Here is a 24,458-nt window from a genome sequence, read left to right as displayed (position 1 = left end):
TTATATAAGAATTTTCTATATTCAGAACTTTCCAGACACTGTTTTTATAAGAATTTTCTATATTCAGAACTTTGCAGACACTGTTTATATAAGAACTTTGCAGACACTGTTTATATAAGAATTTTCTATATTCAGAACTTTGCAGACACTGTTTTTATAAGAATTTTCTATATTCAGAACTTTGCAGACACTGTTTATATAAGAATTTTCTATATTCAGAACTTTGCAGACACTGTTTATATAAGAATTTTCTATATTCAGAACTTTGCAGACACTGTTTTTATAAGAATTTTCTATATTCAGAACTTTGCAAACACTGTTTATATAAGAATTTTCTATATTCAGAACTTTGCAGACACTATTTATATAAGAATTTTCTATATTCAGAACTTTGCAGACACTGTTTATATAAGAATTTTCTATATTCAGAACTTTGCAGACACTGTTTATATAAGAACTTTGCAGACACTGTTTATATAAGAATTTTCTATATTCAGAACTCTGCAGACACTGTTTATATAAGAATTTTCTTTTGATCAATGCTGACGTGTTTAGTGAGTACAGCTTTGTTGTAGATTAAGATTTTGATTCGTAATTTTTCTTACCGTTTCTAAAAACTCTTACAATGTACTATGACACTTTCAGAAATCTGACTTTCATCAAAATTATATCAGAATTTAATTGTTTAAATATCTACCTGGTATATACAAAATTTCAGATATCTGGAGAACCTGTTGGTCATTATTACCTTGCAACATTTCTTTCTTCTTTTAATGTGTACTACAAGACGCGCTGGATTTCAAATTTGCGTAATTTCAATCTTTCTTGAAAATGTTCCTGGCATTTTTTATTACGAACAAAATATCCTAACATAATATCAAAATCTATTCCTCGGGGAAAGCAGTAGCTAGCAGACGACATATCCTCGTTCTGTCTCTCCTCAAATACCGCGCATTCTGTCAGGATCAGGGAGGTCGTGGCATAGTCCCTCGGCAGACGACTCAGATCGCCCCTATCTTGTCCTTTTCAGACCAAAGCCACATTGTCTTATGATTCCGATTCCTTCTTATCGTCTGATTTAATCCGTCACGTGTCGCTTCCACCATTGTCCGGATGGTCTAAGTTGTCAAATCACGAAAAACCTATCAAAAAAAGATCTAAGGTCCCTGCCTCTGTCAATACAATGGTGTTACCACAGATCAAAGGTGCTCCCAGATATAAATTTCTTAAATTTGCAAACACTCAGCCATGCAAGAGCTCGCAAAATGCAATGCAACATTTGATATACAGCATGAGCGCGAAATACTTGCTAGTGGGGCAGTTTTGATTCATGTGAAAAAACTGTTATCATGCATATGGCGCATATCTTATTGGTTTCGACAATGCAAGAGTTATTACGCTAGCACACAAGATCCACATTTTTTCAACCTTGTTTCTTTGATGTCAGAAAATGTATTTCACCATAAAACAATTGGTTTCTTGTATTGTCAGGTGTGCAGGAAGGTATCCAGTAGCTCAGCGAAAGGTTGTCCACCGGTCGGGAAACGCGCCGGTCCGAGTTTACCTTGGGAATTTCTGTCTTATGTGCACAAATATTGCAAAAAAAAATCCTTGTCCTGTAGTTTGATATAGGAACTTAGAACGAAATTAAACATCGATACTACCTTAAATGGGTGTTGCATGTAATGATACACATTTTTTGAATTAAAAACAAAACCCCTAAACACTCTCCAATTATCTTTAAATTTTTAAACCAAACTCCTATCATTTACTTGAATATAGTTTCCTTGAAAAATTGTTATGGCTGGGTGTGCTCTCTCTTAAAAAATATTTATCTCGTCTGTTAATCGTTCGGCTATGTTTTAAAGTTTTTATGAATATGCATGTTTCGTGGAGAGGGTTGTCTCTCAGAGTGAAATTGGCATTAAATTTCGTCTTTTACAGTCTTTTAAATTCAGAAGGAAACCTAGGGTTGAAGTCCACTAATTCATTGATAAAACAACTTGAAACGTATGTGAACAAACCATTCTTGTATTATTGACTGCTGGCGGGTCTAGAATGGTCCAATCAGGGGCCCCCAAAACTGTTACCAATGGTGATTTGAATAGGGCATAATAGCAAAGAGGCAGTACAATTATGAAACGTTATAGTTTTCTTTGATTCTTGACAGACTATAGATATTGCTGAGCTTATAGAAATGGTTTGAGTCTCCCTGTGTCTGGAGTAGATATTGCAGGCGTTCTGGAGTAAGCGCTGTAGTGTGCACGCGACTGTGTCGTCTGTGAAAGAAATTGATGAAGGATTCCAACTAGAGGCACTGTGTTCTGGAATTACTATGACAGCGTAAGTTTGCAAGTCGTCTTCAATTATCATAAAGAAAGCAAAAAGAGGGAAATTGTATCTAAAGATTTTGATAGCGAGTTGGGGGAATTTTTTTATTAAAACTCTAAAATTATCCATAAGATATACCACTTTATGAAAATAGAATTAAAATGATATGGAAGAAACATATATCGTGATATTTTTTTTAAACATTGCGTATAATTTACATCCTTTTTATTCTATCTTTGGTAATGATGTAATTCATGTGTATTTCATTATACATTTAAGTTAAAACGAAACACATAATTAAAAACTCAATTGAACACTAGTTTTTTTAAATCGTGTGTCTATATTTGATAATTTTACAAATGTTTTCTTCAATTCATGAATCTCATTAGAAAAGAAATAGATGGGCCAGAGAGGAACATTATTTATAAACAGTTTTAAGACCTTGTAAACGCTCATTGCGCTGGCAAACCGCCTTAGCGCATTAACGAGCTCTCAAGAGCTAAACTCTACACATTTTCAAATCTTTCGGAAGATTTGGTTTACAAAGACTCGGTAGAGAAAGGGATAAAAAAAAAAAAAGCACGGTGATAAATATAAACAATATCAATCTCTTTTTTTCTGCAAAAACTTGAGAAATAGAGAGGAAAAAATTTGAACTGAAGGTTGCACCATTTTACTCTTTACAGAATGATGCTGTCGATGTTGAATGCGCCCTCTCCCGGACTACTTATAACTGTATTAGTTTGTCTTTGTAAGTATGGCATTCTTGTTCTATTAGATTTGTAATTTTTCAAAGAATCACAATACATGTAGAACAGATTAGCATTAAGACGTGCTCGAGTTCAGTGATCGGTGTATAGAAATTAATATTGACATTCATAGCAGCTGACCCCAACATTCCGGACCCGTTTGCTTCATTAACACGAAACAATTAACCTATCACTAGTCTTACCTTTGATCCCTTCCCTGCAAAAGATTCAAAGGAATATGTTTCAAAAGAAAGGACCGAAGATTGCGTAATTAATGTCTTTGCAGCAAATTTTTGAAGTACTAGATTTGTAATTTTGAAGGCAGTGGGCCATTTCCAATATCTTTTGTTCTTATCAGGTCCCATTTGCAGCAAAAGAATCATCAAGTGATATGAATCTTTGTGTAAACTGTTTGAAAAATTACTTGAAAGCCAACAAAAATAACGGTAAAATCATATCAGATATTTGATAATATTTTTTTTTTGTATTCCAATTCTCACCCAAATCGGATTTCACAAGTCAGCAATACGTTTTTTGTGGTTTACCTTTTGATCTTTTGAAAATCTATACTTTTGATTAGATTTATTGCACGATTAGTATTATTCCAACTGTTGAGTATGATATAATGCTTTACACTTTAAAATCGGCGGGAATCGGTGCATGAATGAAGAGCGTTAGGTATCATCATATCATACTCTGGAGTCCTCGTAGTCACCGTTTCTCTGTGTTTTAATCCGTAGACTGTTTTGGAGTAAACAACTTTAATCTTTTACTAATGGATGTCATTGTTTTAAATAACAAAGATTAGGTAAATAGACCCAACCAGCTAATTAAACAAAGTAAACATCCTCTGTCATGTTTTACAACGCCCTCCTTCCACATAAACATTTGTCTTTGTGGTCAATGGTTTGCTAAATATTACAGCTGAGTACATTCTTTGCGAATTAAAGGCTGAACTTCAAAAGTCAGCGTAACGATATTTAGGTTGAAGCTGGAAATAAACATTTGTTTCTCAAAAAGAAAAAAGGAACGTGATTGATATGCATAACACAGATTGTAATCTGACTGAAATATGTAACATCTCTGGGATTTATTCAAAAGGAGGTTTATTATGTACCAGACTTCCGCGAAGATCAAGAAACCGATAGCCCCAATAACGAGTTAATGTGTACAAGTAATCAAAACGATTACCCCCGTATTGAGGAACAGGAGATTTTCTGTTTTACAAAAAAATGCTGGTACAAAGAAAAAGTGCGCGATTTTATTTTCTCTCTCCACAATCTGCAAAAAGCCCTGGCGTATCACCAAACTGTTGATCTTGTAACAAAAACTGTACTCATTTGACAGTTACCTGTCACGATTGTGATGGCCAGATTAACAGGACAGGATTATCTAGTCCTCCGCTGATACCCACATCGATTTGGCTTTTGTTTTTGGTCATAAATCTGGGTGGGATGCATCCTAATAGGTCGTCAGAATAAGATAACTTCTGTTTTACACCTAGGAATTTTATGATTATCAAGATGTACGGGGTTGACAGCTCGGTAATAATCGTTATTGTTTGTAACGTAGCGAGGGTAAAGGGTCAAATTGCACCTTGGACCTTCTTTTTTTCACAAAGGTTGAACACCGTATGAATGAATGAATTGTATTTTGTGAATCGCGGTTTACAACCAAAATATGTTTGGGGTTTTGTTACATGTTGGGTAAACTACCCAATTTCTGCCTCTTACCCTACAGATAAAAACCGTTCAACACTTATCTGTTCGACTCGCTTGTCAGTCAAAAGTCGCACAGAAGAAAAGGTGCCTAATTCTTTAGTTAAATTCCGACGCAACTTTAAAACAGGTATACTCGGCTTTTGCTCGTTGACTGACGGTTTAAGCTCTCTCAACGTAATTAAAAATCGTATTGCAGTACGTAAAAACACACACACACTTCAGGGATTAGCGACAGACATGCACATAATTATTGCTCTTCTTGCAGCTGCTTTGCTTTACAATGCAAGTTTTTTCTTCAAATCCCAAAAAAATAAAAAGCAAAAGGAGGAAATAGGATGAAAATGATGGAGGCGTTTTATCAGTCAAAGAGTACACACCAATAGCGTAGGAACAGGGAGCGATTGACGTGAAGTATATCACTGTGTTTTGTGTGGTTTCCTAGTCTAGGATCTTACTCAGCGTGTCCCACGTATAAATCTCTTCTCCCTAAAACAACAGGTGCCACGTGCACAATTACAAGTTTAAGATTCTTATAAATCAAAGCAATTGATTCATAAACAAGGGTTCCCCAAAGAGAGACATGTCCCCTCGCAATGTGGTATTTCCCTCCACTTAGGAACCGACCCGGACACTCACAAATTAGTATTTCCCCTTCATCGATTCATTAAAAAAATTGGATACGAAATACGGCTAAATCTTGTATCCTAAGGAACTTCGGAAATTTTCTCTCGTGACTATGTTTCTGATCTTTGACCTTGAAAATCAATACAAACAGTGTTACTAAAGCATCTCAATAATTATTATTGAATTCGGATAGAACACACGTTATTTCAGAATATTTGGAAAGTTTGCTTTGGTGACCTTGACTTTTTCATTTTTTTAAATGGTAGCTAACCCTGTATTAAAGAAAATCATAACAGAAATACGACTGAAAATCTTGCGGGTGCATCCCGTGGTCGTGGGGATCCGGATTAGAATAGGTCCTCAGTACCCCCCTTGCTCATCGTAAGAGGCGACTAAATTGGGCGGTCCTTCGGATGAGACCGCAAAAGCCGAGGTCCAGTGTCACAGCAGGTGTGGCACGATAAAGATCCCTCCCTGCTCAATGGTCATAAGTACCGAGCACAGGCCCAAATTTTGCAGCCCTTCACCGGCAGTGAAATATTCTCGAGAGGGACGTAAACAATATTCAATCAATCAATCTTGTAGGTGCAAAACTGCAAGGATATATATCCAGTCACTTGCCCTTTATTTCATTTTTTGACAGGACACAGACGGATTTAGGTCTACTGGGTATACCCACAAGGGCTAAGGCCGTTTTGGGCCCGAAATCTGTGATACCATAAATATAGATGTGGGCTATACCTTTAATTTTGGTGAAATCGTTTTTTATTCGTACTCTAATTTAACGGTTTTTATTTTGGTGAATTTGTGAAATCGCCAAAATAGACCTAAAACCGGCGATACGATATACTTAAGACAAAGTTTTTGTTGTACAACATTAAACATAGTGTACAGCATATCCGCTTAAAAATGAAAATTCATTCATAGAAATTACGACGATATTTCTCAAGTTCAAGGTCATTTATTTCTCCCGGACTGCTAAAAGTGGTATATAAGTTACAATCTAATATTCTATGTACAGATATATTCATACACGTCAGCGATATATACATACATCATATAAATGAATATAGTCATGAATTACAGAAAATGACATAGAGCTACGATATTGATTTAAGTGTACTTCGTGGAGGACAAGTCCTGAACATTTTGTAGTTTCAGTGATTTAACATTTCAAATAGTCATTATTTCACAGAATTTGAATACATTTGATCTATTACAATACTTAATACCCAGTAATCTTTTCCCCTTATCTTCTTAATCATATTAAAGTATGGTTTGTCTCGACAATATGGCGATTTTTACGCAAGAACTTTCCAAATTAGATAAGCTGAAGTATGGAAACTGCATCTGCTGTGAAAAAAAAACCATTTAGATTTTGAAAAAGCTTACTTCCCTGTTTAAAAACGTAAGTGAATCCAGACCCAAAATGACCATGTTTTTGTTCAATTAATTCCATCAACCAACACAAAGCACACACTACTCACCGTTAATGTGTCTTTAAAAGTACTTTTTAGTCGTGTATAATAGCACGTTGTTTTACGTAAAAAAAAAAAAACAACAAAAAAAAACGTATTTCAGACCCCGTTATTTTACAGCGCCTGGAATGAATAATGTAAATAAAAGTCAGATTTGAGTTTGATGAAGATGAAGGAAATAAAGCAGATATCTGAAATATAAATATTAGTTTCATCTTTGATAGTTTCACGGGAAATTAAATGTCGATTTTCTGTTTCTCTTTTCTAGACATTCCACTTACTTTCTGCTCAAAATGTGATAATACGGTGTATGGAACAGACAGCGCACCAGGTAAGTCCTCGTAATGAAATATGTATCCATACCCCCCCCCCCCCCTTTAAAAAAAATCAACTCCAGTGCACAATAAAAACGATTATCAATAATGTAAATTTTGCGTTTGCATGTACAATATGTGAATTAATTTTTTCCCCTTTATCATCGACAGAATATGACTTCATATCCTCATTCAACAATTTCAAGCGGGTTGTGGGTGTAAGAACTATGAACACAGCAGGGGCCCAGGGCGATCAAACGTCGTACGAATTCAGGCGGCGGGCTGAGAGGAGAGACTTGACCATTCCAACACGGTGAGGGTCACTGACCACTCACAATTTATTGATCACGTACCAAGAAAAGCAAATTATTTACATCATTTAGGACACTACTTACCCAAACACAAAGAATACCCCCAGAAACACTACACGACGATGTGAGTGGCGCAACTTGCAACTGAATATTATGGAAGACGTACAGACACCCATTGTCACAAAGTCTTCGAACCAAACTCGTCTCAAAATCTTTAGATCATGCAAGGCCTACCTATTGCTTGAAGAGGTTAAACTGTTGGGTTTTGTATATTGAGAATTGCTAGTATGTTTTCAATAATATTGTTAGGTTGTGATGTGTGTCTTCACCATAGGGAATAGCCATTTAACTTGCGCTGAAGCACAGGCACTTGTTTCATACGTAGGTCCCCACGTTATTAAAGAGGGGGTACTCATGTATGAAACAAGTGCCTGTGCGCTGAAGGCTTTCCCCTGTTCCCACGTTATCAAGAACGTATGGTGTCCATCGTCCAATAAAATTTATATGATGTTCTAAGATTTGAGTCGCTTTGAAATTGCTATGGTTATATTAAATATTTCCTGCAAGGAGAACTTTATCTTGATTGTGATTTTTACTGACATTGCATTTCTCTATATCTTACTACAAAGAGATAAAAAAAAAACAAAGGTATCAATTTATTCCAGAAATCTGTTTCCTGATGATTTTCCAACCGAGTTCTCTCTCGCCATGACATTAAAGCTTGCCAGTGTGACTCGAAGAGAAACGTGGGACCTCGTTAACATTGCAAACGTTAAAGGCGAAACAGATTTTGCTGTTCGGTTTAGCGGAGAATTAAAACAAATACAACTTATATACAGAGATAAGTCTACCAACGCTCTCCGGACAGCCGAGTTTGACAAGAAAAATTCTCGAAATGTGAGTGTATATTTACAAATGATAGCACCGACTATATAAATCTAAATTTATTAAAAGAACCCCATGTTTCTAATGTATTCATACCGCCATCATACAAACAACCTTGTCCTTCCTTAAATGATAGCATTCAGCAATTTATTCAGAATGCAATTTATTATGAACATATCAAAGTGAAATATAAACTCTCCAATTATTCTGCAGGCTTTTACGAAGGGATGGCATAAGGTCCATATTAGTGTGCAGAGATACGAGAGTTCATTGTATATCGACTGTGTCCGGATACAGACGGTCCAACTAAGTGCTCTACACGTCAACACTTCCGGATACATGACGATCGCCAAGTCCATGTCCTCGAAACACAATACACCAAAGGTAAAAAAAAAAAAAAAAAAAAAAAAAAATACCACACAAAATCTAAAGTGTTCTGACTACACAATACTTGTGAATCGTTTAAAGCTGGTTATGATATTGCCAAACCTCGAGAAAGTATATTCACGAAAGTTTCCGCAGGTCTCTTGAAAATTTCTCACAAAAAATTCAGTTCAAGATAAGAAAAACGAAAATATACGTTTGTTATACACCTTTGAGTTGCCTGAATAGTGGATAACTAGGAACCTGTTTAGAATCTCATTTAATGTGACGTCACTTTCACACAAACAATGGATTTTGAATATTTCTATGTCACATCACACCGTGAAAATAAATAATCACTAAAAGCGGTAACTCTGGAGTCGCATTCAAAGATGAGTTACAGCAGGAAACACGTGACCGTACTAACTCCAGAGTCGCATCAGCAGGAAACACGTGACCGTAAACCTAGTCTTTACTCCATATGAACTCACAAAGTGAATTAAACATCTGCATTGTATATTGTAGTTTTACCTCAAGCGGTTCGTCATGCACTGTGATTCTACCAACCCTTCCACAGACACGTGTGAGGAGCTTGAAGACTTTGTGGAAGATTCACCCCCGGTATATATGTCTTTACAACTATTATAGGTGACGGGGATCATTAAATATTCAGAAAATTGAGTTCACTTGAACAAGGCTTACTTTATTTTGTAAAATGTTCACTTATTTTAAATACATATATGCATGTACGCTCCAATGTTAGGCCAGGTCGGAGCGCATATCAAACAGTTTTTAATTGAGTCATTTTTTTTTTTTATTTTTTTTGGCGTGTTGTAAGTGTAAATACTGCATACAGTCGTATTTTCCACTCATTTATTTGGAATAGACATTTTAAAACCCCGTAAATCGAGAACTTAGGGAAAGTAAATGTGTGAAGAAACCGTGAAAATATCCATCAGCGAAAATAAAGCTGTATACGGTAGCTTTCCTATGCTGCTAGTTTTGTTAGAAGTTAATAGGGCATTGTTAACGTTTTTCTGCAGACATACAAGGACCTGATGCTGTCAGACAAGGTATTTGGGTATATACTGCTTTTACTAACATTGCTGGTTTTTGTATTACTTAATTACAGTTTCACTTTGATGTACAGTAGTAAAATACTAAATCAATATTTCAATTACTAGTATACTTCAATATGTTTGAAATTAAATCAAAAGTGTCGTATTCTATTTAACTGTTTTATAGTGTTAAGTACAATTAAGTATTCGACAAGGGATGAATTTACACAATTTTTCAAATTGTATGTCAAATAGAATCTCGGGACAATGTTCTAATTATATTCGAATTCATGAACATTTTGTTTTAGTTTCACTAACTTTTTCCCGTGTAATTTTTTTTACGTGTTTCCCCTATCCCACGAAACTTTGTCAATCGGAACCTATATATTGAATACTAGAATACCATTATACGAAATTATGTGAATAAATCATAAAGTATGTTGCCACGGAAAGAAGTTGGTGTCACTATTCTGTAAGATATCCTAGTACTGTTGTACTTTATGACTGTAATGATGCGTGCACCCTGGTGGTGGTTGTAGTCACTGATATATACTGACCGCTTTGTACTGGCTTGATCTCACTGCACTTAACCATAACACACATTTATATTTCTTTGATCGCCAGTAACATTTCCAATTCTCCAGCAACAACGTGGAGGATCCAAATGTTCAAGCCAGTGTCCACCAGGGAAAGACGGCTTACCGGTATGTCCTTCTGTCTCTCTCTCTCTCTCTTTCTCTCTATCTCATTTTGTCATTAATAAGACATGTAAAATTGGCTTTTTTGTTTCTAAAGGGTAAACAGGGACCACAAGGAATTTCCGGAAAACCAGGAAGTCCTGGAGAAGATGGACTTCCGGGGGAACGAGGACCTGCCGGAAAAGACGGACAAGATGTATGAACAATACCCAATCCAAAAGCTTCATTTATCTATCATTTCAAAAGTTACTTACTTTCCAATAGTAGATAATACAAATATGAATTTAATTGAAACAATGGATAACATTTTATGATTTTATATGTCAGGGAAGACCAGGAGATTCCGGTAAACCAGGACAACCTGGTTCTCCGGGGCTGACTGGAGACAGGGGACCACGAGGCTACAGCGGGAAGGAGGGGCTTCCCGGAACACCAGTGAGTAGCACTTTCTATCGAAGGTCGTTCTTACATTGATTCGTATGGTATCCGTTCATATTACGGTATCCAACTCCAGTAGTAACGGTCTTTCACATCAAAGATCAAATACATACTATAATTAATAGACCAATATCTGAAATAGAATTAGACCAATGTCTTATAGTAGGATTAGACCAATATCTGAAATAGAATTAGATCAATTTTAGACCAAAATCTGAAAATCTCTATATTTTGTGTCCAAAATACTGTTTCATTCAATGCTTACTTCGACCTTGGGCTATGACCTTTTAACCCAAAAATCAATAGGGATCTTCACCGCCCTATCTGTTATCATTGTAGCACAAGTGTAAGACTAATATCTAAATTACACATATAGTACTTCTTACAGTCTTGACTAAAACCAGTCCCTAATATTTTACTGGGTGCTAAGAGGTAGAAACGTCAGATTTTCCGGACGCTCTCACTTGCACACGGGCTAGTTACTATCTCCCCTGCTACTTTGTTGAAAGGGAATAAAAATGGGTTATCTATTGCATGGTGATCTATATATTTATTCGTACAGTTTTATTCATTCTTGCTCAGGGAAAGCCAGGAAAAGATGGAAGTCACGGACCAAGAGGGGCACGCGGAGAAGAGGTAAACATTTTCCCCTCGTAATTTTTTTTCCTACTTCCTCTTTCTTTGTAATTTTGTCAAAACAGACAAATAATGCTCCACCATTATCTATGAGCAGGGCCCTCGGGGAGAGCGAGGTGACCTCGGACCTGAAGGACCCACGGGGCCGCCAGGAGAAAGCGTGAGTTTTTAACTTTTCGTAAATACGTATTCTCTAACAAACTTTACTGCAAATAAACCGAATTATTCATGAATATATTTTCTCGCAAACAATTTAAGTAAAATTAGTGGTAATGAAAGGGAACCAATTTTAAGAACATTTTAAAGTCATAAATAAAGTTTTATTTCATGAAAAATTTCTTTGTATGACAAGTTTGATTGCCCTTCCTTTTATGTTAGGTGGAAGGACCTGAAGGAGTGGAAGGACCCCAGGGACCACGTGGTGAGCCAGGCCCACAGGTAATACCTAATGACGTAGACTTTGATTCACATGGCATGAAATTATTACAAGTTCCTCATGGAAGATGAATATTTCCTTATGTTGAACACTCAAAGTTTTACCTTGATATTTTTCAAAACGCAGACTTGTATATAATATATATTATATCTAGTATATCACATGTTTTAATTAAAGAGATGTTTTAACCCTCGTTGTGTTGAAATAAGATCATCAGGTAGGACTCATTCTCGTCATTTCAGGGACTTCAGGGACACCCAGGGCTGCCTGGTGTGACCGGAAATGACGTAAGTTCAGCCAGCAACTTTATTTTGGACTGATTTCTCGTTAAGGGAAGATAAATTGGTTACCTCCAACTGCTGACGTCGCTAACACGCAGTTTGTTTTAAGTGATATTTTCTTAGGAACGAGAGTAAGACGAGTACGTGTGAACACGTGTTAACAAATTCCCAATATTCTCAGTCTTTGATCAAGTTTCTGATCTGCTTCTGGCATTCTAACCTTAAGCTAAGAGTACCCCTTAGTCAGGTTTTTGGAACCAGGAACACCGCCCTGTCACGCAACCCCGTACCGGGTTCGATCTTGGGCAGATAATTCGCCAATAAATGGACTTTTTGCCTGACATAATATTGTTAATGTATTGATGCATGTACGAGTGTATATAAGTTTGTCAGATTGGGACATCTCTGATATCTGTTTGGGATATCTTACAACACCAGTTGTTCATCCAAACGTAAGATGTGGATTAGATTACCGTAGAAGATCGGGAGAGGGTTATCCTTTCATCAAGACAATCTTTTAAAATCCTGATCAGGTTACAGTTACTGCACAACCGATTTGTACAGATCTTCACAAAATATTTAATGAAGTTCGAACAAGTTTAAACTTCTTTATCAGATAGATGTGTACCTGCTTACGCAATAATCTAGAGAATGTATCGGACGTGATTTTGTTCTAATTAAAATTAGATGTTAGATCCGTTCGCAACACTACGTTCGTAGTGAACTATGCGAGTGAATCAAAAGATATAATTTTAATTAGATAGTTTAACAATGAAAAAAAAATCTGTATGATAAAAGCCAATCAAATCTGTAAATCATTGCTCATATCTTTTAAATCATCGTAACTTTCTCTCTAATAGGGCCAAAAAGGAGAGCCAGGTGAAAAAGGTGACCCCGGCAAGCCAGGATTACCGGTAGAGAGACTATTTGCTAACATTTATCCAATTTCTGTCCTGCCTTATAAAAAAAAATTAATTATCTACACCCAATGAATTAAAAATTTACAATACGATAGTAGTCAAAATGTAAATGATTGGTTTTAGGGAGCGACAGGACTTCAGGGATTACAGGGAGTTGCCGGACCCCCCGGACCGCCAGGATCATCGGTAAGAATAAAACCTCTCATTGCTGTTTCCCCTCCACGAAGTCAGCCGGACGGTTTTTTTAAAATTTAACCGCTGCTAATGTGGTAACATCTGGAGCAGTAATTAAAGCTATCAAATCACTCAAACTGGGAAATTTAAGATCGTAACAAGCGATAGATATATACAAAAAACGTTATCTTGATGATTTGTGAATTGTGCAATACAGAAAGATTATATGTAGCAGTTTATCTGAAACTATTGAAATCACTGAAATCTTCTGTCACCTTCTATTTCAAAGGCCACCATTGTTGACGGGGTGTCGGGGAAAGAAGTGCACGTGGAGGTAATTGATTTGAACAGTATTCATGTATATATATATATATAATATACATACATAAATAGGATTAGGCAGCAGGCACAATGTCTATATAAGCACTCTCCATAGGGAATAACGCAGTAATTTCTCAAAAATAACACCACAGAAAATGTGTTCCTTTCTGATACATTTAGACGTAATATTTTCTGTTCCCTTTAGGGTCCCCCCGGTCCTGAAGGTCCTCAGGGAATAATGGGGAATCCTGGACAACCCGTAAGTTTTTTTTTTATAGAAAGTGGATTATCAACGTGATTATCCATCGATTAAAATTCGGAAGAATGGCGGTTGAAGTTGAATAAGTTATTTGACTATTTCATAATGCAGGGTTTACCCGGTGAGATGGGAAGTCCGGGATTAAGAGGAGACAGAGTAAGTGTATATTACTGTAAATTCAAAAAAGTATTTCATCTTGTGGATTTCTACGCGAGAAGCAATTTTGACAGTCGACTATCGCATATCCTATATAGATTGTGATAATCTCGCGAAATTATCGGAAATAAAAGTATTGCTGATTTAGTACTGTTTTTCTAAAGCCAATGTTTTTGATTGTTAATGCGTATTTTTCCGTATTTAGGGTGAACCAGGGGGAAAGGGAGAACAAGGTCTACCTGGCTTTGATGGAAGACCGGTAATTATTGATTGCTTTTGCTTATTTTAAAATTAAGATATTTGAGATTATACCTAACTTGCGATTAATCGATGGTATTTTTGATTGCATGTACAGTTTCAGATATTAAATTGATATTTTGTAGGGAGCCGACGGATTACCTGGAGCGTCCGGAAACCCCGGGAAGGATGGGAAAATGGTAAGCAGAATTCAAAACTACACGGATTGATAGAGCATGTCTATAAAGTTTGTGAATGATGAGGATGGCATATTGAATATATCTTTGTTTCTGAAGGGTCCAAAGGGGGAAGCAGGAAAGGATGGGATTCCGGGCCGAGATGGAGTACACGTAAGTATGAGTACCCTCTGGTAAAACGAAAGGAATGCTAAAATACAAAAAAAATTCAACAAATAACAAAGCTACGGATGTGTTAATATTACGTTAATCAAATGTCTCCATTTATTTGTTTAGGGAAAGCAAGGAAAACGGGGTGAAGCTGGCGAAAAAGGCGAGCCCGGCGATCCTGTAAGACGGACATTCTAAATCAAGAATTAGCGCGGTTATTTCATTGTTGTATTTGCAACTCATTTAATCATAACTTGACTTTTATAAAACAGTGATAAAAAAAATTCTGTCTATTGTATTTTCCAGGGACTACGGGGACCTCCTGGACCCCCGGGGCCATCGTATTCACCGTTCCTGGGTGACGACCCGGTATGCCTGAAATAGACAGAACGAGTGCTACTGCTCCACATCTACATTAGTAGTCAATATCTTACTGGTTATCTGTGACCACTCTATGTAGATAGTATCTTTTTTGCATAGAAAATATTATATAGGAGAAAATTAAAAATTGGGTGTGGAGCAGTATAACTGGTAATAAACATTATCGGGAATCCGATTGTTGTAGAAATAGATATACAATTGTATATATTATACCCTCAATAAAACAATCGCACATTTGTTCCTTATATTCTTAGTATGCTTTTAAGCCATGTTGAAAGGTTAGTTATATAAAATGCAATATGAAACAGCAGAGGGTTATTACCCACAAAACAATGTACAATGTTATGATTTCTTAAAAGGATCAGCTCCATATTTCGCTCATTTTCCTTTCAGAACGCAATAATGGATGGATATAAATTCAAAGGGGAACAGGTAAGAAATTGACGTAACCAAGGCTCTGCCAATCCAGTAAAACTGAAACACGATACCCATACTAGTAAAATACTGTGAGTTATTATCAACCTTTTGATTTACTTTGTGTATAGGGTATGGCCGGCGCTCCTGGAGTCTCCGGAAAAGACGGACATCCAGGCCATCCTGTAAGAATCATATGGTCAATCTATACTATATATACAAATTCTTACACTTTTTCATTCCAAGAAATTTTATACAGCACTGAATATAGCTTGTAGTCGAATAGAGAAAGTTCATAGAATGCTAGGATTTACTGGCACTCGCTGTATGTCGATTAGAACATATTTTGAAGTGCATGCATATAATTCTTGAAAATTCTTGAATTTAGGGAAACCCCGGAATGCCAGGAGATCCCGGAAAACCCGGAAGAATGGTAAGAGTTTCTTTTATACTGGAATTGTTTCATAGAGAGGATAAAGTGGGGTTTTACTACGCCGCTGAATCCGCCGAAAATGTAGTTCCCTATAATTCAAATTTCATATTTTAGTGCTGATTGTTGTGTTTGTAGCAATAAAGAAAAAAAATATGACTCAGAAAAAGTGTTCACATTCAGTGCATGACTTACTTTGTCTGAAATATGACAAGAAATAATTATATGACAAGGATATTTCGTTATCTGATGCTTCGTATACATGTATTTCGTTTTGAAACATAAACCTTCAAGTGTGTTTTGGTTTGGTTCTGCAGAAAATGTTTGTTTTTCATTTAAAACCTTAAAGTCTGAAGAATTTTTTTTTAAAAATTCGATGTCGGTGAGCAGAAGGATATTGCCTCATAACATTTTCCTATAGAGTTACTTTTTGTGTATGATTTTTTTCTTCTGAGCCACAAATTACTTGTATTCGTCATTACCTTTATATTTTTTTTTCTAGGGACTACCTGGAGATCAAGGTGAACCAGGAGATTTGGGGCCTCGAGGATTACCGGTAAGAGAGGATAATTATGATATATATATATATATATATATATATATATATATATGTGTGTGTGTGTGTGTGTGTGTGTGTGTGTGTGTGTGTGTGTGTGTGTGTGTGTGTGTGTGTGTAGATTGATAGTTAGATAGATATAAAGTCTCTGTTACCGGTTTCTGAAGACCGAAGAAGACCGGTAACACGGTCGAAATATTTCTACAAAGTGTTTAAAGGTTATATATATAGTTATATATATAGTTATATATATATATATATGGGTGGGGGGGGGGCGGATTTACATCTGTCATTGCAGAGCTTGCTTTCCAATTTCTTTTGATACTTGGCACAAGTTATTAGTAATTAGTTATCAACTTACTTGAATAAATATTGTTTAAACTAAACTGAGTGAAGATATTCGTGATTTGACCCCAGGGGTAACAATTTTAATAAATTTGGCCCTGGGAGTATTGGAAAGAAAATTATTAATAACTATTTGACTCCGTAGATTTCCGGTTGATAACCGATTTCCGGTAAATAAATTAGTTTTAATGATATTAAGAACACTTGATTTAAAAAATGGATGCATGAGTTGATATACATATATTTTTGGCTTAGTTTGATCGTCATAAGTACAAATATAAAATTCCTTTAAAAAATAAGTAAGGGACTTGATGTTCAAACGTTGAAATTTGTTACCCCTCTCTATATGATCTATACAAATTTCCCCTACTATTTTGGACTTTATTGAGAAATCACTGAAATAAATTACATTTGATACGGGAAATGTTGTATTCATGTTTTTTAAAAATATATATATAAATCATAAATTTAGTTATCATTTTTTTTTTTTGAAGAAAAAAAATGTTTGTGGCGTGAAATCACAGCAACTACTGTTGGCCTTTATTTTCTTCTCTTAACCTCGCAAATTGCGAAAGTCAATGTACTTTGAAATCTAGAAATACGCTATCACATCGTATATAATTATGTCATAGTCTGTATATCGCGTAGAGTGACAATGTAAACAAATATTCTCATTATTCCCTGAAGTAAAATCTTTAAATAGTATTTGACATCGAAATGAAAGTTGATTCGATAAAATCAAATGGAGTTTTAACCCACTGCGCTTGTCATGCCACTACATTCTTTTAGTTGTAAAACCAATTCTCTTTGATGTATAACATGCATGCAGAAATCGCACCTGCAAGGTAGATCAAAGGGTTCCGAATTGAATAAGTGATCTGTAAGTAATTACGTAAATGATTTATCTTCACATCTAGATTCGCTCTGAAAAAGATGCAATTATAAGCGAAATGCACAGGCTTTACTCAAGCTTAAAATTCAGCGTGTGAAAGGTGAAACTAAAGTGTACATACCTGTTCTGTAATCAAGCGTGGCTTAGTTGCTTTCATGAATGAAACTCTATAAAACCTAAAATCAAACAGAACTGTGGTAAATGGTTTTTTGTAGATAAATAATTAAAGAAACAGGGATAAAAGGAAGAAATTCATTTTAGTTGACAGTATGTTCTTTTTGCAAAAATAAAAATAAAAAAAATTCGGAAGTGAGTTGTAGTAATGCTTTCTGTTTTAAAACTATTTCCAAATATGATGGGGATAAAATCTAATACCTACGTCTTTATGTAATGAAAATTCAATGTTCGTATCAGTTTTCTTTCTCAGAACGCCACATTTTCTTTTACTTTAAAAGTTACGCGACATCGAAAGATGACACCAGTCTAAATTTCGAATCCAGTTTACATGTACTTTTGAAATAAGTTTCATAAACAGATCGATAAATTTTCGGTATATGTTTGTATTCAAAATACTTATACTAATGATCCTTTGAATAGAGCTCATCGGATATGTATTTCATTACAGGGACCCACGGGCCTGAAAGGGTCTCAGGGAGATCCTGGCATGGACGGAATGCAGGTAACATGCAATATAGAATTTGAAATCTCATTATGATAAAAAATCCATTGCGAACAAGTTATTCCATCCATTATTGCATGTACTTATATACATATTCTATAACTTAGGGTACATTTGAGCATTGGTTCTTGGTAAAATTTGCAGCATGATCCTGAGAATATTAAGTTCTACAACTTATACAAAATATCTATTTAAACATGTATCGGTGTACAATTTCGGTTTTATTTACAAGAAATACTTGCAAATTAGAAAACCAAGATTAATCCCATTCGTGGAAGATGATTCAGAGACGGTCTGATGTGACCAGATTTCACTGGGAAGTGTAGATTTCAATCTTTCTTTTTGAGATTCTATCTCTTAATTGAAATAAATTTAACATCTTTTATCCTCCCGGCTGTCTTGTCCGTGGCCTTATAAAACTAGACAAAACGGGTCAGGCAGATTCATTCTCAATACTCACTTTCTTCCGACCATTCCAAAATGTGGCTCCGTGCACAAACTGTCGTCTGCTTGTTCCTTATTATATGTATCTGCAATGTAGATAGTTTTCATAGAAAAGGGCTCAAGAAAAACAAGAAGAAAAAAGATAAGAATAAGTCTAAAGTAGACTCGACTTCAGTTTCAGTATTGGATTCTTTACAGGGAGATCAAGGCGTGGCTGGTGTTCCTGGTCCACGTGGAGAACCGGGCAAAGATGGACGACCGGTAATGTATACATATTAGAAAGAAATCTATATGTACAATTTTTGTTTTCCAAAACGACCGCAATGTTTGGTAGTTATTTTTCGTCTTGGACATATGACATTTTACCAAATGCCAAGCATTCAAAAGGCGTAGAAAGTATTACTCTACTGTAAAAATATAAAGCTCAATTGTTTTAGGTTTTTGTTTTAAAATTCAACAAGAATCACACAGCACCTATACGTTGCGATAAACACCTTAGAACTTGCACATCATAAGTTCATGAGAGATTATTGATTAAAGCTTTTCAGTGTTTTTATCCTTGTGTACTTTCTGTACTCTGATTTTACGGGGACACATTGTAGAATAATATGATGAACAGAGGCGTTACATGTCGTTAAGAAAAATACATTTAAACGTTAATTAACTTTAGAATTACACAAATTAAGATAGAACGGTCAGAAAACAAATAACTTTGACAATAGACATTGTCAATAATTTTCAAATAATTGCTGGTATTCTTTTTAATTTTAATCCGATACTTTTCCAGGGACTACAAGGAATTCAAGGAATATCAGGCCCAATGGGTCCCATCGGTCCTATCGGACAGCCCGGACCACCCGTAAGTACTTCACTGCATAGTACTCACTCAGGAGTCCCCTGCACTGTATTATAGACTTTTGAATGCCATGCACATGAAAATTATGAAACTCCGCTTGCTTTGCTATAGACGAGCCTCAGCTTCATTTTGTTTCCTGTACTGTAAAAGCTCTCCCTTTTCATTATTATATCTGAAAATCCACCCATGTTATCGAAGGATATGGCTGCTAATGTTGTACTTCATACAATTGTACTATGGTTTTCAAAATTACGTTTTTCATGTATAACGTATTTACCTCGATTACTGAATTTCAAACGAAACATTCTTACTTTCAAATAGTTGCTTACATAAACCATCTTTATACAGATTAAACTGTAGTTTGGTAGTTATGTAAACTTATTGAATACCCGTGTAGTGATGAAACACTGTAGTTTGGTAGTTATGTAAACTTAGTGAAGACCCGTGTAGTGGTGAAACACTGTAATTTGGTAGTTATGTAAACTTATTGAAGACCCGTGTAGTGGTGAAACACTGTAATTTGGTAGTTATGTAAACTTATTGAAGACCCGTGTAGTGGTGAAACACTGTAATTTGGTAGTTATGTAAACTTATTGAAGACCCGTGTAGTAGTGAATTAATCGTTGTTTCTCTTTGCAGGGCCCTCCCGGACCCCCAGGACCAACATTTGATGTGGTAACTAGCAATAAGTTTGATTTGTATCATGTGTTCAATGATCATTAAATTTGCGAATGAAATGTAGGTCTAAATTACTGATTTCACCAATAAGCAATTATATCGCTTAGGTTCGAATTTACTACTAAATTCGAACCCAAGCGATATGATTTCCTGTGATTTCAAATGATACAGATCGAAGGCTTGAAGAATGGTAGAACAAGTCTGCGTTCTATTTTTATTCTTTAGCGGTATCAATGCATCATTTATAAAAATTTGTATTCTGTTGTAGAAATCTATAATCGGGGGAGTGTCGAACGGTAATGGGCTCGGTTCCATGGGTCCCCCGGTAAGTTGTCACCAGCGACAAGGATATCCGGTAAGAATCCAGATGACGTCATCAGAGCCAGATGCTAGGTCAGATATTGCATCATTTAGTTTTTCTCACACCAATGTTGCCAGTTTTCCAAATTTCAAACGAAAGCAAGGAATTTTAAAAATATAATATTCACTGATCATTTTCCAATAATGCATAGTTTGTAACATCCATTCAAAATCTGTTAGTTGTATTCTGTTCAGCAACGAAGCAGGAAAACTGGCCTCTTTTAGTAAATACATCTTAACAATAACTGTCATGTCGCCCTGTAGATCCCTAGCGATCAATGTTGTGCAGTATTTTCCCCTTTTGACATTTTATGCCATTTTACGTTGAATTTTGTTCGTTTCCTCCCTCCCTCCCTCCCTCCCTTGCATGAGGCTTCTGTATCTTCATCTGGATTGTTATCCCCCGTATCCTGTTGTGTGGTAAGTGCTGTGTACAGAAGCATGCTGTTCTTTTTTTTTTCTTTTTGTTTGTTTTTTGTGAAGTGCTGATTGGATAACTTTCTTCTGTGGTTGTTTTACCCAAGATTCATTGCATTGTATATTTCCGGTTTTAGAAACTGGTTATTTTTGGTTGTATTTTTCCTTTCTTGTATAAAATGTTCAACAGGACAAAATCGTTTTATAGGTCTAACATCTCGTTTGACATACTGATCATATTTACTAACATTTTCATTCAGTAGTTTAAAAGTAACAATTTTACGTCAGCGTTGTTTAATTAATACTGTTTACTCACAATGAAGTAATGCTTTATTTTTCTAATAAAACCCGTTAAATTTCGCAGCATTTAGATTACATGTAAATTTACAATTACAGGGTTCCTCTGGTCCGCCCGGCTTAACTGGAATGGTAAATATCAAATAATGCTTTCCTGCAATGTCAACAGGATTTGAATTTTTTTCTTATGAAAAGAGATTTGTATACATTTATTCAAAGAACCGTTTACTTCGCAGCCCGGAGAGCGCGGACCCTCTGGAGAAAGAGGTCCCTCGGGATCAGTGGGTGCACCGGGAGTCCCGGGTATTTCTGGTGCTCCGGGACAGCAAGGACCGACAGGCCACAGAGGACAACCAGGCATGCCAGGAAAACCAGGATTACCGGTAAGATTAATTAATACTTCTTTCGTGAGAAGACAAGGGACATGGGCATTCTAATTCACTACCATTTTCTATAGAATTTAAAATTTATCTTGGCATTTTGTCTTTACAGGGACGGATGATTCCTGAATCTGAAATTAGAGAACTTTGCATGAGACTTATAAGAGGTAAGATTGACATTTTTGGACATTGGCATTTTCAGTTTAATGAACTGTCTCTCGTACGGCGTACACGTCCATACAGCTATAATAAGATATTAGTTTTTGACCAAATGCATTTAAGAAGACTTTATACAAAATAGCAAGTGGTTTTTGTTTGACTCAATATTTTGATTTTTTTAATTTAGAAAACTTTGAAGAACTGGTGGAAGGACTTCGTGGACCGCCAGGACCACAGGGTGTGGGTAAACCTGGATCACAGGGACCACCAGGCCGAGTTGGTGCTCAAGGTAAACTATACCTGGTTGTTTCATGAATCAAAATCCACCACACTCGAACTACTCTAAAGGAAAACAATATACTGTATTAAGTAAATATTTATAAAATGTAGTACTTGTTTTAACTCATCCATGGCTCTTTCATCCATTCATCTTGTATCCAATATTTTTTAAATCACCAGGTGAGCGCGGATTACCTGGACCAGCAGGTGAACGAGGATTTGTTGGAATGCCAGGTCTTCCGGGTCCAATGGGTCCACAGGGTGCCCCTGGATCGGAAGGTCCGAAAGGAGAAAGAGGAGAGGTTGGAGAAGGAACAGTTGGAAAACCAGGGAATCCCGGAATCCCAGGTAAATTTCAGTCCGTCTTTGTTTGGTTGTTTCAGGTACCGTAGAGAATTATTTACTCATATTGAGACGTCACCAGCTGAAAGTAATGTACCACAAATTTAGACGTATGATTAGCGCTCAGGGCCGTAGCAGTGAGGGTTCTTTATCGTGCCAACGCCTGCCGCGGCACGGGACCTTTGTTTTCCAGGTCATATCCGAAAGATCCGTGATTCTCACTTCTAAATGCCAAGCGTTTGGCGAAGGAGCAATCACTACCTATGTTAACGTCTTAGGTTCAAAATGATGCGGCCATGGCATGAGCAGGGCTCGAACTCACGACCTCCCGGTTATGAAGCGAACGCTCTCATACTGGGCTACAGCAACTGGTGTCTTAGTAAAATATTGCATGAAATTGAAAAGTATATAGACAAGATTTTCACTTCTTGAGTGGTACAAGTGTCAAGCTAATTACCGTTGTTGACATTAATGTTTTAATTAACTTTTACAGGTCCTCCGGGCCCACCTGGTGAGGGAGTTATGGGTCGACCAGGAGAGCGTGGTTCCCCCGGAATACCGGGTCAACATGGTCGTTCTGGACCCCCAGGCAAAACTGGACCCCCTGGATATTGTGAATACTGTAACTTTGCGTCAGGGGCAAGATCTCCTGAATATATACAACTAGGACCAGGCCGTCGGAACCAGAAAGGCTGAGAAGACCATCTCATTATGAATTCCCTGTGTATGTGATATCAGTCATACTCCTCATGAATGCGTTCCTCATTTTGCCCCCCCCCCCCTCTCTTTTTTTGTACAGTATTTAATTAGCTTTCGTTTGATGCTCTCATGACTTATTAGCAGAGTTTCATCAAAGGAGATTGTGTACTTGTCAGTAATACGACAATATTTTGTTAGTGAAAAAAGAAACCACCCCAAAAAAAGGACAAATACGTGTCATACAAAAACCAAATTTTTATTACATTGTATCGTCTCATTATTGATGTAAGTACGCGGTCTGCCTTGACTTCATAACCAGCGGAGCGGAGCTGTTTCTGCTCACTTGTCATATTTTCTATGTGTATACTGTAAGGCCAGTGTTAGTTCCGGATTCAGGTCTATACAACGCTTTTTGATTATCTTTACTGTAGAACAATTGAATAAATTGAAATGGTGTAACTATCCTGGGGGCTGTAGTGTATATTTCAAACATGTGTTTATTCGTTGTCGTCTTGTTTCGTATACATATTTAAATTGAAATTTTTAAGCTATAATGTGCCATATGCTGTCTATTATGTGCATTATTATATTGTCTTTTTTTTCTATGTATGATTTATGAGTTTTGCAGCAAGAAGTCGCTCTGATCTATTATTCCTGCATAAAATACTTTATTTTGATAAAAATATATGTAAATAAAAAGAATAAAAACTTGCAAATTATATCAAGGAAAAAACTAGATTTCTTATTTTTTAAAAATGATGTACATTACTAATACAGAGATCTCTTTTTCAATAAATATGCTAATTACTTTCAGTTTGTTTTTTATTTCTGTATCCCGGGCACATAGCGTCGTTTTCAAAGTGATGTTGGGGGAGGGGGAAAGGGCGAAAGAAATCGACTAGAAAAAAACCCTCTTATTCTTATCAGCATGCCACAACTTAGTTTATGATCTCGTGCTAACTAGGGATCGCGCATAACCACCACCCACCACCCCCAGTTCGACGTACATGTCTCTATCGCCCATCTAAATGTATATTGCAGTTTTGTCTGTTGGATCGGTCATCTCTATAACGTATATCCATGCAGCGCTGTAAACTATGAATCTTACGCTCT

General features: G+C 36.3%; 1 protein-coding gene across 3 annotated transcripts in view; it reads left to right on the top strand.

The window, feature by feature from the left end:
- LOC125669545 (collagen alpha-2(IX) chain-like) overlaps positions 1 to 24,153 on the top strand; it is a 30,365-nt gene extending 6,212 nt beyond the window's left edge. Inside the window, exons 2-41 of one of the 3 annotated variants that reach the window (XM_048904127.2) lie at positions 2,171 to 2,343; positions 3,018 to 3,082; positions 7,172 to 7,234; positions 7,389 to 7,530; positions 8,194 to 8,425; positions 8,627 to 8,797; positions 9,302 to 9,397; positions 9,820 to 9,849; positions 10,479 to 10,538; positions 10,630 to 10,728; positions 10,860 to 10,967; positions 11,553 to 11,606; positions 11,704 to 11,766; positions 11,985 to 12,044; positions 12,285 to 12,329; positions 13,184 to 13,237; positions 13,367 to 13,429; positions 13,707 to 13,751; positions 13,944 to 13,997; positions 14,109 to 14,153; positions 14,359 to 14,412; positions 14,537 to 14,590; positions 14,687 to 14,740; positions 14,864 to 14,917; positions 15,044 to 15,106; positions 15,512 to 15,550; positions 15,664 to 15,717; positions 15,921 to 15,965; positions 16,465 to 16,518; positions 18,381 to 18,434; positions 19,077 to 19,139; positions 19,666 to 19,737; positions 20,374 to 20,409; positions 20,681 to 20,737; positions 21,586 to 21,618; positions 21,723 to 21,869; positions 21,979 to 22,033; positions 22,213 to 22,314; positions 22,485 to 22,652; positions 23,140 to 24,153. In XM_048904127.2, coding sequence (XP_048760084.2) covers positions 2,336 to 2,343; positions 3,018 to 3,082; positions 7,172 to 7,234; positions 7,389 to 7,530; positions 8,194 to 8,425; positions 8,627 to 8,797; positions 9,302 to 9,397; positions 9,820 to 9,849; positions 10,479 to 10,538; positions 10,630 to 10,728; positions 10,860 to 10,967; positions 11,553 to 11,606; positions 11,704 to 11,766; positions 11,985 to 12,044; positions 12,285 to 12,329; positions 13,184 to 13,237; positions 13,367 to 13,429; positions 13,707 to 13,751; positions 13,944 to 13,997; positions 14,109 to 14,153; positions 14,359 to 14,412; positions 14,537 to 14,590; positions 14,687 to 14,740; positions 14,864 to 14,917; positions 15,044 to 15,106; positions 15,512 to 15,550; positions 15,664 to 15,717; positions 15,921 to 15,965; positions 16,465 to 16,518; positions 18,381 to 18,434; positions 19,077 to 19,139; positions 19,666 to 19,737; positions 20,374 to 20,409; positions 20,681 to 20,737; positions 21,586 to 21,618; positions 21,723 to 21,869; positions 21,979 to 22,033; positions 22,213 to 22,314; positions 22,485 to 22,652; positions 23,140 to 23,342 — 3,018 coding nt within the window. In that variant the 5' untranslated portion in view covers positions 2,171 to 2,335 and the 3' untranslated portion in view covers positions 23,343 to 24,153. Of the gene's footprint in view, positions 1 to 1,827; positions 2,344 to 3,017; positions 3,083 to 7,171; positions 7,235 to 7,388; positions 7,531 to 8,193; positions 8,426 to 8,626; positions 8,798 to 9,301; positions 9,398 to 9,819; positions 9,850 to 10,478; positions 10,539 to 10,629; positions 10,729 to 10,859; positions 10,968 to 11,552; positions 11,607 to 11,703; positions 11,767 to 11,984; positions 12,045 to 12,284; positions 12,330 to 13,183; positions 13,238 to 13,366; positions 13,430 to 13,706; positions 13,752 to 13,943; positions 13,998 to 14,108; positions 14,154 to 14,358; positions 14,413 to 14,536; positions 14,591 to 14,686; positions 14,741 to 14,863; positions 14,918 to 15,043; positions 15,107 to 15,511; positions 15,551 to 15,663; positions 15,718 to 15,920; positions 15,966 to 16,464; positions 16,519 to 18,380; positions 18,435 to 19,076; positions 19,140 to 19,665; positions 19,738 to 20,373; positions 20,410 to 20,680; positions 20,768 to 21,585; positions 21,619 to 21,722; positions 21,870 to 21,978; positions 22,034 to 22,212; positions 22,315 to 22,484; positions 22,653 to 23,139 lie in introns of those variants that run through there. The other 2 variants (XM_048904125.2, XM_048904126.2) reach the window with 2 other exon arrangements.
- Positions 24,154 to 24,458: the final 305 nt, after the last annotated feature.

This window comes from Ostrea edulis, chromosome 4, assembly GCF_947568905.1.
Source record: "Ostrea edulis chromosome 4, xbOstEdul1.1, whole genome shotgun sequence".
Taxonomy (NCBI): Eukaryota; Metazoa; Mollusca; class Bivalvia; order Ostreida; family Ostreidae; genus Ostrea; species Ostrea edulis.
This window is presented reverse-complemented; position numbering and strand designations above follow the sequence as displayed.